At 46.6% G+C, this 13,117-nt stretch overlaps 1 protein-coding gene across 1 annotated transcript; it reads left to right on the top strand.

The window, feature by feature from the left end:
- Positions 1 to 8,330: 8,330 nt before the first annotated feature.
- LOC308128407 (regulator of G-protein signaling 9-binding protein) lies at positions 8,331 to 9,423 on the top strand (the record flags this gene model as incomplete). Its single annotated transcript, XM_080494107.1, has 4 exons — positions 8,331 to 8,532; positions 8,778 to 8,981; positions 9,054 to 9,196; positions 9,268 to 9,423. 4 exons carry the CDS (start codon positions 8,331 to 8,333, stop codon positions 9,421 to 9,423), a joined length of 705 nt encoding a protein of 234 aa, XP_080350233.1.
- Positions 9,424 to 13,117: the final 3,694 nt, after the last annotated feature.

The following is a 13,117-nucleotide window of genomic DNA, read 5'->3' as shown; positions in this document are numbered from 1 at the left end:
CAACATACCATTGTATCTATAGATATCTATATATATATATATATCTATCTATATAGATATATATATATATATTGATATATATATTGATATATATATATATATATCAATATATATATATATATATCTATCTATATAGATATATATATATATATATTGATATATATATTGATATATATATATATATATCTATATATATTCAATTCAATTTTATTTGTAAAGCGCTAAATCACATCAACAAACATCTCAAAGCGCTCTTACAATGATAGAGAACCACAGAACCCAACTAAACCTTCCAGAACCTCTTACAATGATAGAGAACCACAGAACCCAACTAAACCTTCCAGAACCTCTTACAATGATAGAGAACAACAGAACCCAACTAAACCTTCCAGAACCTCTTACAATGATAGAGAACAACAGAACCCAACTAAACCTTCCAGAACCTCTTACAATGATAGAGAACAACAGAACCCAACTAAACCTTCCAAAGCAGCAGGTGTAACAAGCAACAGTGGAAACCAGGAAAAACTCCCTCGCATGGAGAGAAGTTCAAGAACTCCCTCTTCAGGAAGAAACCGTGGGGCGGAGCCTAGACTCTGGAAGGACGGCCATCCGCCTTGACCGGTTGGGGGGAGAAGTACATGGGATAGGACAGGGAGAGAGAGGAAAAGAAGAGGGAGAGAGAGAGGAATAGAAGAGGGAGAGAGAGAGGAAAAGAAGAGAGAGAGAGAGGCAGACAGGCCAGAGAAGTACAAATACTAAGAAAAGTCTATGATGAGCGTTGGTCTGATGATGAACCAATCTCAGTCTGGAGTTTAAGGGCCGTGCCGTTGCGGTGGGGTCCTGGTGCTGTGGGGGGGTCCCGGTGCTGTGGGGGGGTCCTGGTGCTGTGGGGGGGTCCCGGTGCTGTGGGGGGGTCCCGGTGCTGTGGTGGGATCCCGGTGCTGTGGTGGGGTCCCGGTGCTGTGGGGGGGTCCTGGTGCTGTGGGGGGGTCCCGGTGCTGTGGGGGGGTCGGGTAGTAGGACCGTGGTAACTCCACTCTGGGAGTCTTGGGTCTGATCCCCTGGATCCTGCTCCCCTCCTGTCAGGATCTGGTGGCTCCAGTAATGTTGTTACACAGAGAGAAAGAAAGAAAGACAAGAAACAGAAGCTCCAAATGTAGAGTTCCTCCCTTTAACGGGAGAGAGGAAATCCCCTCAGCAGTCTAGGCCTAGAGCAGCTCAACTTAGTGCTCCTATTTTATTCCTAATGAGAAGCTCTATCAAAGAGGAAGCTTTTTAGTCTCCTCTTAAATAAACTAATGGTGTGGGCCCTTCGGACCGAGGCTGCTAGTTGATTCCAGAGTAAAGGAGCCATATGGCTGAAACTCCTGCCTCCTCTTTTACTTTGAAGGACTTTAGGGATTACCAACAGTCCTGCATCCTCAGAGCCAAGGGCTCGTGGAGGGTGAGACCCTTCTAGAAGTTTCTCCATATAGGACGGAGCCTGGTGATGAAGAGTTTTAGATGTGATCAGAAGGATGTTGAATTCTATTCTAGATTTGATGTGAAGCCAGTGTAAGGATGCTAAGACTGGGGAGATGTGCTCTCTTCTTCCAGTTCTGGTTAGTAAACCTGCAGCAGCGTTCTGCTCTAGCTGGAAGATCCTAACAGAGGAGTTTGGACATCCTGACATTAGGGAGTTACAATCATCTCATCTTGAAGTCACAAAGGCAGGAAGCATTTGTTCTGCATCTTTGAAGGACAAGAAGTTTCTCATTTTTGCAATATTCCTTAGATGGAAGAAGGCTGTCCTGGAGACATGTTTAACATGGGACATAAAGGACAGATCCTGATCAGAAATAACACCCAGGTTCCTAATATCACTGTTAGAGGTTAAGGTAATATTATCTAAGGTAATCAGACTGTCTGAAAAGTAATCCCTGAGCTTTTTAGGACCTAGGATTAGAACCTCAGTCTTGGATGTGTTGAGCATTAAGAAGTTGATAGACATCCAGGACTTAACGTCCCTGAGGCAGGACTCTAGTTTAACAAGTTGGTCGGCCTGATTGGCTTTAACTGATAAATAGAGCTGAGTATCATCTGCATAACAATGAAAGTTAATGTTGTGTTTCCTAATAATATTTCCGAGTGGTAACATATAGAGATTAAACAATCTGGGTCCGAGGACGGAGCCTTGTGGTACTCCACACAGGACCCCTTCATGTATTGAAGATTTGTTATTTACATGAACAAATTGAAAGCGGTCAGATAAATATGATTTAAACCAGTTTAAGGCTAAGTTTTTAATGCCGACGCCATCTTCTAATCTCCTTAAGAGTATATTATGATCGACAGTATCAAATGCAGTACTAAGGTCCAGAAGAAGTAAAGCAGATAGAAGAGCTCTATCTGAGGCCATTAGAAGGTCATTAGTAACTTTTAGCAGAGCAGTCTCTGTACTGTGGTTCATTCTGAAGCTGGACTGAAGGTCCTCTAACAGATTATTCTCCTGCAGATAATCCTGGAGTTGTTTAGCCACTACTTGCTCCAGAACCTTTGACAGGAAAGGAAGGTTGGAGATGGGCCTGTAGTTTGAGAGAAGGCTTGTGTCTAAGTTTGGCTTCTTAATGAGAGGTTTAATAACTGCTAGTTTAAAGGATTGGGGCACATAGCCTATTGGTAGAGACTGGTTAATAATTGCCAGTATAGAATTATTGATTAGTGGCAGTGCCTCTTTCAGAATTCTAGTAGGAATTGGGTCCAACAGGCTAGTAGTTGGTTTAGCAGAAGAAATAAGGGAGTTTAGTTGGACTAGTTGTATTTGCTGAAAGCATTCCAGATGACTGTTAGGTTTAACCAGTTCCTCTGTTATGGGGCTAACGGACGGTAGGGTTTGATGGATGTTATCCCTAAGCCTTGTCATTTTATTTTGAAAGAACTTCATGAAGTCCTCACTACATATATTGTTAGGAATGGTGGGCTCAACACTATTTTGGTTCTTGGTCAGTTTGGCTACAGTACTGAAAAGAAACCGAGGCTTGTTTTTGTTTTCCTCTATTAAGGATGAGTAGTAATTAGTTCTACTTCTACTCAGAGCTTTCTTATAAGTTTTGAAGCTATCCTTCCAGGCTATATAATCTAGCTCTGTTTTTGTTGAACGCCAAGTTCTTTCTAATCTACGGGAGCGTTGTTTAAGCTGGCGGGTTGATGAGTTAAACCATGGGGAGGACTTTTCCTGTTTTTTCAGTTTCATTTTTTGAGGAGCTATGTCGTCTAGCGTTGTTTTTAGCATATCTGTCAGACTGTTTGTTAGGTATTCAATGTCTGAGCGAGCAACAGTATACGGGTCAGGAAGATCCACTACTGATTCTATAGCAGAGGGAATTCTTTCCTTGAATTTAGTTACTATGTTATCAGAGAGAGACCTGGTTAACACGGCTTTAACCGGAGGGTTAGAACTATTTAGAACAAAGTCAAAGGTTATTAAGAAGTGATCTGACAGGAAATCATAGTGAGGAGAGATGGTCAGATGCTCTATATTCAAACCATAAGTTAGAATAAGGTCTAGGGTGTGGAGATGTTTCTGGGTAGGCCCGTCTACTACCTGAGAGAAACCTAGAGAGTCAAGTGTAGATCTAAAGCTGCACTGAAACTATCATTTTCTAGGTCAACATGAACATTGAAGTCTCCTACCATGATAACCTTATCTTTAGTCAGGGCTACATCTGACAACAATTCAGAGAATTCAGTTAGAAAAGTTGAAGAAGGTCCAGGAGGACGAGAAATGATTACAGATTCTACAGAATTTACTATTTTATTTGACGGGTGTGGCATGGTCATGCTCAGACTCTCAAAAGAACTAAAGTTGGGTTTTGGGTTCATGTTAATTAGTAACTGAGAGTTAAAGATGGCTGCCTCCACCCTCCTCCACCACCTCCACCAGCTATTTGAGTGTTAGTATGACTTGGAGGGGAGGCTTCATTTAGACTAACATACTCATCTTTACGTAGCAGGTTTCTGTTCATCCAAAGAGATCAATGTTGTGTTCACTTATCAGATCATTGACTAGAAGAGCTTTGGATGATAAAGATCTCATGTTTAGGAAACCACATCTCATTGGTTTGTCTTGATTTTGTCTAGTTTCACACTTGATACGGATGAAGTTTTTGTAGTCATTAGAAGTAGTTTTCCTAGGTTTAGATAGTTTTATACTTGTGGTGGTCCGAGGGATAGACACAGTCTCTATGGGATGTTTAACTAAGTTAGCTATGGTTGGTGACTGCCCAGAGGGAAACTCAGAGAGGCGTGTAGGACTGCGACTCTGTTGCCTGGTCCCCACTCTGCTACGTCAGGATGGAGGAGCTAAGCTTTTAACTCTGTTTCTAGATAAGAGGTACGCTCCATCCAACGTGGGATGGATGCCGTCCCTCCTGATGAGACCAGGCTTGTCCCAGAAGGACTTCCAGTTATTAATGAAGCCTACCGAGTTACTGGGACACCACCCTGACAGCCAGCGGTTAAAAGATGAGGCTAAACATCTGGTCCCTGATGAGGTTTGGGAGGGGGGGGGGGGGGGGGGGGGGGGGGGGGGGGGCAGAGAAAACTACTTCGTCTGAAATGGTCGGCGCGTATGTGCACACTGACTCTACGTTAGCTTTGAGGACCTCAGACTTCTTCAGGCGAACGTCGTTTCCACCGCAGTGGATTATAATCCCTTTAAATCTCCGTTTACTCTTGGTCATTAGCTTTAGCTGGGACTCTATGTCGCCTGCTCTGGCCCCAGGCAGGCAGCTAACTGTGGCCGCTGGTTGTCCTAGGTTAACGTGTCTCACTATAGAGGAGCCAATAACCAGCGTGTCCTTCTCAACCAGCGTGCTGCTGAGTGGGGCAAACATATTGGAGACACTGACGGAGGCCTGCGGGGTGTAGCGGGGGTGTCCGGTAGACTTCTTGCTGCTACGTTTACCCCTGGCAGTCACCCAACCGCCCTGTTCCCCCAGCTGCTCGGGGGCCACTGAGGGGGGGCCACTGAGGGGGGGTTAAAGTTAGCAGCTACCTGCGCTGCTAAGCTAGAACGCTCCGCTCCAGCTAAACCTGGCGGCTGTTTACTAGCTACAGGGCTAGCCCTAAGCTCGACAGAGAGGAGACGTTCCTCAAGCTGACTCAGCCTCGCCTCAAGTGCTACAATAAAGCTACACTTTTCACAGGTCCCTGAGTCAGTAACTGAGGTCGAGGTGTAGCTAAACATCTGACATTTGGAGCAGGAAAAAATAGGAGGAGAGGAGGGGGAAGCCATGGCTAAACAGGTGCTAATAGGAGCTAAAACAGCTAAAACAAAGCAAAAACAGAGAGAAACTGGAAGGCAATCACCTTTTCGGTTTAGGAATCCGGTTCTTTCCGTGCGGTTCTTTTCGTCCAGTAGTTGGGTTAAGCAGCTCACCTGCTCTGAGCTCACCTGCTCTGAGCTCACCTGCTCTGAGCTCACCTGCTCTGAGCTCACCTGCTCTGAGCTCACCTGCTCTGAGCTCACCTGCTCTGAGCTCACCTGCTCTGAGCTCACCTGCTCTGAGCTCACCTGCTATATATACCCAACATCCATAGATAAACTGTCGTCCACACTAACATGACCTCATCCTCCACTGCTGCTTTGAACTAGTTAATTAAATTAATTAAAGAAATGTTTGATGTGTGATTTCTAATCCAGCTTAATGTCAATAATCCACATTTTGATTTGATTGAATTCCTCATTAGCTATATCAATTAATATGTTTTGATTATCATGAGAGTAAAAGATATTACTATCATCTGCAAATAATATCATTTTCAATACATTGGATCCTTTAAATATATCATTTATATATAGAATATGTCATTTTGGAGCCAAATAGTTCCCTGGAGAACTCCATAAGCAGTACCCCGTCTCTCTGATTCACCCCCCCCCCCCCCCCCCCCCCCCCCCGTCTACTCTCTGGTAAACCCTTCCCAGACACCCCCCTTATCAAATACCTTCTCACTTTGTACACAAGAGTGAAGGATTGATGGTGTCCAAGGCTTTGTTTCGCTCTATAGATACTCTAACTGGGTGTCATGTACTTAGGAAGTATTCCTGTGTGGAATGAAAGATTCCACCTGTGAGTAGTGAGTAGTTTCCCAATACCTTCAATTACTGTTTGTACTATCAACATATCTGGACCAGTACTTCCAGTCAGATTAGGATCATCCATGTTATTGTCTTCTGGGATTATTTTGCCAGTTCAGGTCCTACATTTACAAAAAGATCCTTACATCTATTTGCAATCTTATGCATGTTTGAAACTTCCTAGTTGTCTTGGAGGTAGTACTGTAGTACTGTGGCTAAAGATCCTCTTTAGTTTCACCTGTTAATATCTGATGAGGTACAGTATGTTCCAGATCCCTTCATACTACTCCTTCCATTCAATACGTCAGGGTAATACTGGTTCTCTTTATGCTTCTTCACTTCTTCCTGTTTTTAATGTGAGCGACTGTATCAATCCTTTGTGTACCAGCGTTTAGTAAACCCTCGGTTAACCAGGGACAGGTTGTTGGTTTAGGTTTACTGCCTCGACCCATTGGGCAATGCTCTTTGGGAAGTGTGCCAAATCTTGATAGAAAAGGGTTGAAGGCTCGATCCACCTCCTCTTCCTCTCTTCATTGAACAGGTGAGATTGACGTGTCATCTTCCCTTCTTATTGGTTTGAAGATAGAATCGTGTCTCGTCTTCTCCTTTATGTGATGAACAGAATGCTGGTCTGCTCTGTCACACACCATTAATCCTCTAACAGAGGGATGCTCAATGTTCTCTGTAAACATGGAGTCAATGAGTGGAGCGCTCTGAGAAGTGATTCTACTGCTCGTATTAGAGTAGGAAATAGACTCAGACTAGGTAATCTGCTTCTAAACTCACCAGGCACTGCAGGATTGTTGGGATTAAGCAGGTCGAGGCTGAAATCACTGCATAGGAATACGATTTGGTTTGTAGTTGAATAGTTTCTCCATCCACTCTGTAAATAGTTCAATACTTCAACCTGGTGACCTGATATACACAACTATTCACAATATTCTCTTTCTTTTCACAGTAGATTTCAATAGAAATACATTCCAGCAAACCGTTTACTGTGGAAGACATTTCTTCAATCATTCATCTTGGATCTTCTTACTGACATCCATCCCAGCTGCTTTGTTTGTTCGATTTACAAAATGAAGATTCGATCCATCTCATTCCAAAGTGCCACCCTCTCCTTCCTGAAACCATGTTCCTGAACCAGCAACTCTACCAAACCGAGATACTCCTCAGGTCTGCAGGTGGAGTCCATCCTCCTACTATTGAAGTGAATCATTGATAGTTCACCATGAGTATCCACTGCATGATATTACTCTTCTGAAGAATACTTTGTGAGAAGAACATGATGGGGGTCATGTTCATTAAGACCCAAATGCTGGACATTCAAAGGTCCATGGTGTAAATCCAGGGTTCTGGCAGCAACAGGTGAGTTGTGAACTATTGTTATTGGTTGGAGGAGATTTCCATAGTGCGTGTTAGCTCCTTCATGGCTGGCTCATTGCTGTTCCCTCTGCTGCTCCACTCAGCTCGATCAGCTGATCACCCTGCAGCAGCTCAGCCATGTGTTTTGGATTTTGCTTTGCTTCCTCAGAAAGCTGGAAAGCTTTACGTCCTCCGTGTTCGCTGGTCATTCAGGAAGACCTTGCTTCCCTCCAGTGTCCTCCCTTGTTGGAGCAGCACAATCGGATTTTTGCTGTTGGTGGATCTCCTGATGACAGCTGGCCTGTCCTTGTCCTTTCTGGGGACAGGGTGACGGGCCTCCATAACGTCCAAGTCCAGAAAAATGTCTTTGGTCTGGAGGAAGGCTGCCAGCGGTTGTTCCACTGAGCGCATCTGCGACTCCTCGGGATGGGCTCCATTCCCAGCGCTCACTGCCTTGGCATATGAGCGGGGCCTGATCTTTGATTCTGGAGTACTGCTCTAGATCATCTACCCTCCGTTCCAGGTCCGCCATCTTCTGGTCCTTCTCTGCAGCTGTTTCACTTCATCCACCAGGAGTACAAGCTGTTGTTGCTGGCTCTGTATCGCAGCAGTTTCCACGGTGACAAAGTCCAGCGACCTTTTGATTTGACCGACGTCTTCAGCCGGTGACGTGGCTGTTGTGTCCTTTAGCAGGCCTTTAGTGCTGGGACTTCAGCAGACAGGGAATCCACTGCTTGTCCTCATTCCTCCTCGCTGGGACGGGCGTCTCTGTCTTTGCTCCGGGTGCAGGACATGGTGTAAGTTCCAGGTGTGTGTTCCAGGTGTGCGGGGGACTGACCACAGGATGAGTCGTTGGCGGCGGTCTGTTGATGAGCTTGCAGCCCGTAGGAGGCAGCAGAGCGAGTGCGAGCGCGCTCAGGACGCCCTCTGTCGGGTCACTTCCTGTTTCCAGCAGCTGGCAGCGTCACTGGGCAGCTCGGCCGACGGAAGCTTCCTGAGAGACGAGCTGGACGAGACCAGAGCCCTGGCACACCGCATCTGCACCGGTAACACCTCTGTGTGTGTGTGTGTGTGTGTGTGTGTGTGTGTGTGTGTGTGTGTGTGTGTGTGTGTGTGTGTGTGTGTGTGTGTGTGTGTGTGTGGGTGTGTTTCTGTCCATCCGTTCGTCTGGCCCACTGAGTGTCTATTGGTTTGTCTTTCTGTGTGTGTGTGTGTGTGTGTGTGTGTGTGTGTGTGTGTGTGTGTGTGTGTGTGTGTGTGTGTGTGTGTGTGTGTGTGTGTGTGTGTGTAGGTCTATCTCGCCGACTGATGCGTCTACTGTCAGACTGTGACTCCGCCCCTTCCGGTGTGGAGGACAGACAGGTGTCAGAGCGTCTCTGGGTTCTCTTCCTGTCGGCTCTGGAGAACTTCTTGTCTGACCTTCATAAAGCCAGCGATCTGATTGGCCAGTACCCTCTGACTCAGCGCTATGATCGGCACTCATTAGTCAACACGGGTCAGCTGATGCTTCTGCCTCTCTGTGATTGGCTGACACTCCTTCCATTGCTGACACATCCATCACTTGCAGGATGTATGGATGGTGTGGTGGGCGTGGCTTCCCGGGTGGCTTCAGTCCAGGTACCTTGGCTCACCTTGGAGGAGGAGTCCAGCCCTGATCTGACCAATCACATGGTGGGGCTGGAGGTGCTGCTGACGGAGATGCAGCTGAAGGTGAGTCTCTGCTGGAGGAAGCTGATCGGAGGTGATCTGGGCTCTTCCTCTCATCAGTCACCCGTCTGCAGGTTCCTGTTGCATTCTGGTCCGTGGAGGCAACGCAACCGGCGTGGGCCGAGTCCCTGGGCGAGCTGGATGACCCTGACGACAGCCTGGAGTACCTGATGGAGGTCCAGGGGGTGTCCAACAAGCAGATGGCGGCATGCTGCTGCCGCCCTGTATAGTGCTTCTGCTGCCTGACGTAGTGCTGCTGCCGCCTGACGTAGTGCTGCTGCTGCCTGACGTAGTGCTGCTGCCGCCTGACGTAGTGCTGCTGCCGCCTGACGTAGTGCTGCTGCTGCCTGGTGTAGTTCTTCTTCTGCCTGACGTAGTGCTGCTGCCGCCTGACGTAGTGCTGCTGCTGCCTCTGGTCTTCACTCTACTAAACCCAATAAAAGAATAAAAGCACCTGAGCGACTTGAGGACATTGTGTTGGAGTTTCCTCAGACTTCAGGGAGGACAGGCAGTCCAGAGGACAGACGGACAGGCCCCGGGGGGACATGAACCCAGGACCTTCTGGCTGTGAGGCCAGAACTCACCACAGCTCCACTGTGCCACACCTTTCCTTTAGGCTGGTTCATGTGTGAAATGGTTTAAATCCGGGGCTCAAGGGTTCGTTGCAAGAGATTCTCCACAGGACCTGGTGCAAAATAATATGTCTGGACACAGTGGGCCGACTAGACGACTCCGACTCCGACTAGACCACTCTGACGAGACGACGACTCTGACTAAACGGTGGCAAGTCCAACTAGACAATGACGAGTCTGACTAGATGACGAGTCCAACGAAACGACGAATCCGACGAGAGGACGACTCTGACTAGACGACGAGTCCAACTAGAGGACGACTCTGACTAGATGACGAGTCCAACGAGACGACGAATCCGACGAGAGGACGACTCTGACTAGATGACGAGTCCAACTAGAGGACGACTCTGACTAGATGACGAGTCCAACTAGACGATGAATCCAACTAGACGATGACGAGTCCAACTAGACGATGACGAGTCTGACTAGACAACAAGTCCGACTAGATGACGATGAATTTCAATTCAATTCAATTTTATTTGTGAAGCGCTAAATCACATCAACAAACATCTCAGAGCCTCTGCTACGTCAGGATGGAGGAGCTAAGCTTTTAACTCTGTGGCCTGGTCCCCACTCTGCTACGTCAGGATGGAGGAGCTAAGCTTTTAACTCTGTGGCCTGGTCCCCACTCTGCTACGTCAGGATGGAGGAGCTAAGCTTTTAACTCTGTTTCTAGATAAGAGGTACGCTCCATCCAACGTGGGATGGATGCCGTCCCTCCTGATGAGACCAGGCTTGTCCCAGAAGGACTTCCAATTATTAATGAAGCCTACCGAGTTACTGGGACACCACCCTGACAGCCAGCGGTTAAAAGATGAGGCTAAACATCTGGTCCCTGGTGAGGTTTGGGGGGGGGGGGGGGGGGGGGGGGGGGGGCAGAGAAAACTACTTGGTCTGAAATGGTCGGCGGTATGTGCACACTGCCTCTACGTTAGCTTTGAGGACCTCAGACTTCTTCAGGCGAACGTCGTTTCCACCGCAGTGGATTATAATCCCTTTAAATCTCCGTTTACTCTTGGTCATTAGCTTTAGCTGGGACTCTATGTCGCCTGCTCTGGCCCCAGGCAGGCAGCTAACTGTGGCCGCTGGTTGTCCTAGGTTAACGTGTCTCACTATAGAGGAGCCAATAACCAGCGTGTCCTTCTCAACCAGCGTGTCCTTCTCAACCAGCGTGTCCTTCTCAACCAGCGTGTCCTTCTCAACCAGCGTGCTGCTGAGTGGGGCAAACATATTGGAGACACTGACGGAGGCCTGCGGGGTGTAGCGGGGGGGGGGGCGGTAGACTTCTTGCTGCTACGTTTACCCCTGGAAGTCACCCAACCGCCCTGTTCCCCCGGCTGCTCGGGGGCCACTGAGGGGGGGCCACTGAGGGGAGGCCACTGAGGGGGGGGGCCACTGAGGGGGGGCCACTGAGGGGGGACCACTGAGGGGGGGCTAGAGTTAGCAGCTACCTGCGCTGCTAAGCTAGAATGCTCCGCTCCAGCTAAACCTGGCGGGGGGCTACTAGCTACAGGGCTAGCCCTAAGCTGGACAGAGAGGACACGTTCCTCAAGCTGACTCAGCCTCGCCTCAAGTGCTACAATAAAGCTCCAGGTCACAGGTCCCTGAGTCAGTAACTGAGGTGGAGGTGGAGCTAAACATCTGACATTTGGAGGAGAGGAGGGGGAAGCCATGACGAGACAGGAGCTAATAGGAGCTAAAACAGAGAGAAACTGGAAGGCAGTCACCTTTTGGGTTTAGGAATCCGGTTCTTTCCGTCCGGTTCTTTTCGTCCAGTAGTTGGGTTTAGTCGCTCTCCTGCTCTGAGCCTTTAAGTTAGTTAATATTTCTGCATAAAATAAAACAATCTTAAATAAAAGGGAAGGTGTGAGATCCGAGCACAGACTGTTACAAACCAGTGAATTGTCAACAATAAATACACAATAAATACACAATAAATACACAATAAATACACAATAATCACCAAGAATCGTTCCATTCAGCTAAACAGGCGTTTATTAATAAAATGTTTTAATTCATCAATAATTCATAAATAATCTCATAAATCAACACATTCAAGTAGCAAAAGACATCGAACACGGAGATCTAATCTATTAAACAGCATCACTGTGTATAAAGTGTGTGTGTGTGTGTGTGTGTGTGTGTGTGTGTGTGTGTGTGTGTGTGTGTGTGTGTGTGTGTTTCCGTGCGCGCGTGTGTGTGTGTGTGTGTGTGTGTGTGTGTGTGTGTGTGTGTGTGTGTGTGTGTGTGTGTGTGTGTGTGTGTGTGTGTGTGTGTGTGTGTGTGTGTGTGTGTGTTTAAAATCCCTAAGTCTGACTGGTTATTCAAACATGGCAGTGTGTGTCTGCCAATACATGAGTGTGTGATATGGTGACAGTTGGTTTTAATGAGGTTAAAACAGTGGAAATGTATTGTGATTAAACAAGGGAGGGGGTGTAGAAATAGGAAGTAAGAAATTCCAAGATAATTATTACTATAACAATATTACAAACATTGTGTAGATTAATGATGTAATATTAATTAGCTTCGCCTTCATATAGGTTGTTCATGATGTTTACTAATGTTGCTGTTAAATACTTACCTGGGTCTGAGTAAACCTGTGAACTAGTGAGAACATTTTAGCACTCTGGGGGTTAATTTTCACATGTCCTTAATTCTTTCGCCAGTCTTGAGGAGCATGCCAAATTTGATTCAACATTTTTGCGTGCTTAGTGGGTCAAATCTGGCCTTGAAGCCGCTGCTTCAGGAGTGAAGGAAAAAACAATAAGAAACAAAGGAAATACAATTGGCTTTGATGGCCTTTGATACCATTTATAGCCGATATGATAATTGATCTCTCTTTAAAGACAAACACTGGGCATGACATCACTGGGTGTGACTTTGATCTAATGGCTTTGATCCAAGATGAAAGTGAGATGTCAACAAGATGAAAGTGAGATGTCAACAAGATGAAAGCGTCCTTATATCATGTGAAGTCTATAGATGAGAGTACATGTTGGATCAGTAAACCATTTCAGCTGTGGACAGAAGGTACTTTATTGTCATTGTAATAAACGACGAAACTTTGTTGGTGACAGCCAGTCGGTAGAAGCAAGGATTAACTCTAAAAAGAAAAGTAGAATAAAAATCAGACAGTAAGATCAGTAAGGTGAATAGTGGGACCTGCAAGGACAAAGCACCAGCTGGTACAGTAGCAACCAAGCACCAGCTGGTACAGTAGCAACCACCTTGATAGTTTGATTAAAAAAGGTTTGAGAAATGGCTCAAAGGCACAATCCCAGAGACAGAGAAG

Source organism: Lipophrys pholis (genome assembly GCF_963383615.2).
Source record: "Lipophrys pholis genome assembly, contig: SCAFFOLD_91, whole genome shotgun sequence".
Classification (NCBI taxonomy): domain Eukaryota; kingdom Metazoa; phylum Chordata; class Actinopteri; order Blenniiformes; family Blenniidae; genus Lipophrys; species Lipophrys pholis.
Note: the sequence above shows the minus strand (reverse complement) of the source record. Positions and strands in the feature narration are given on the sequence as shown.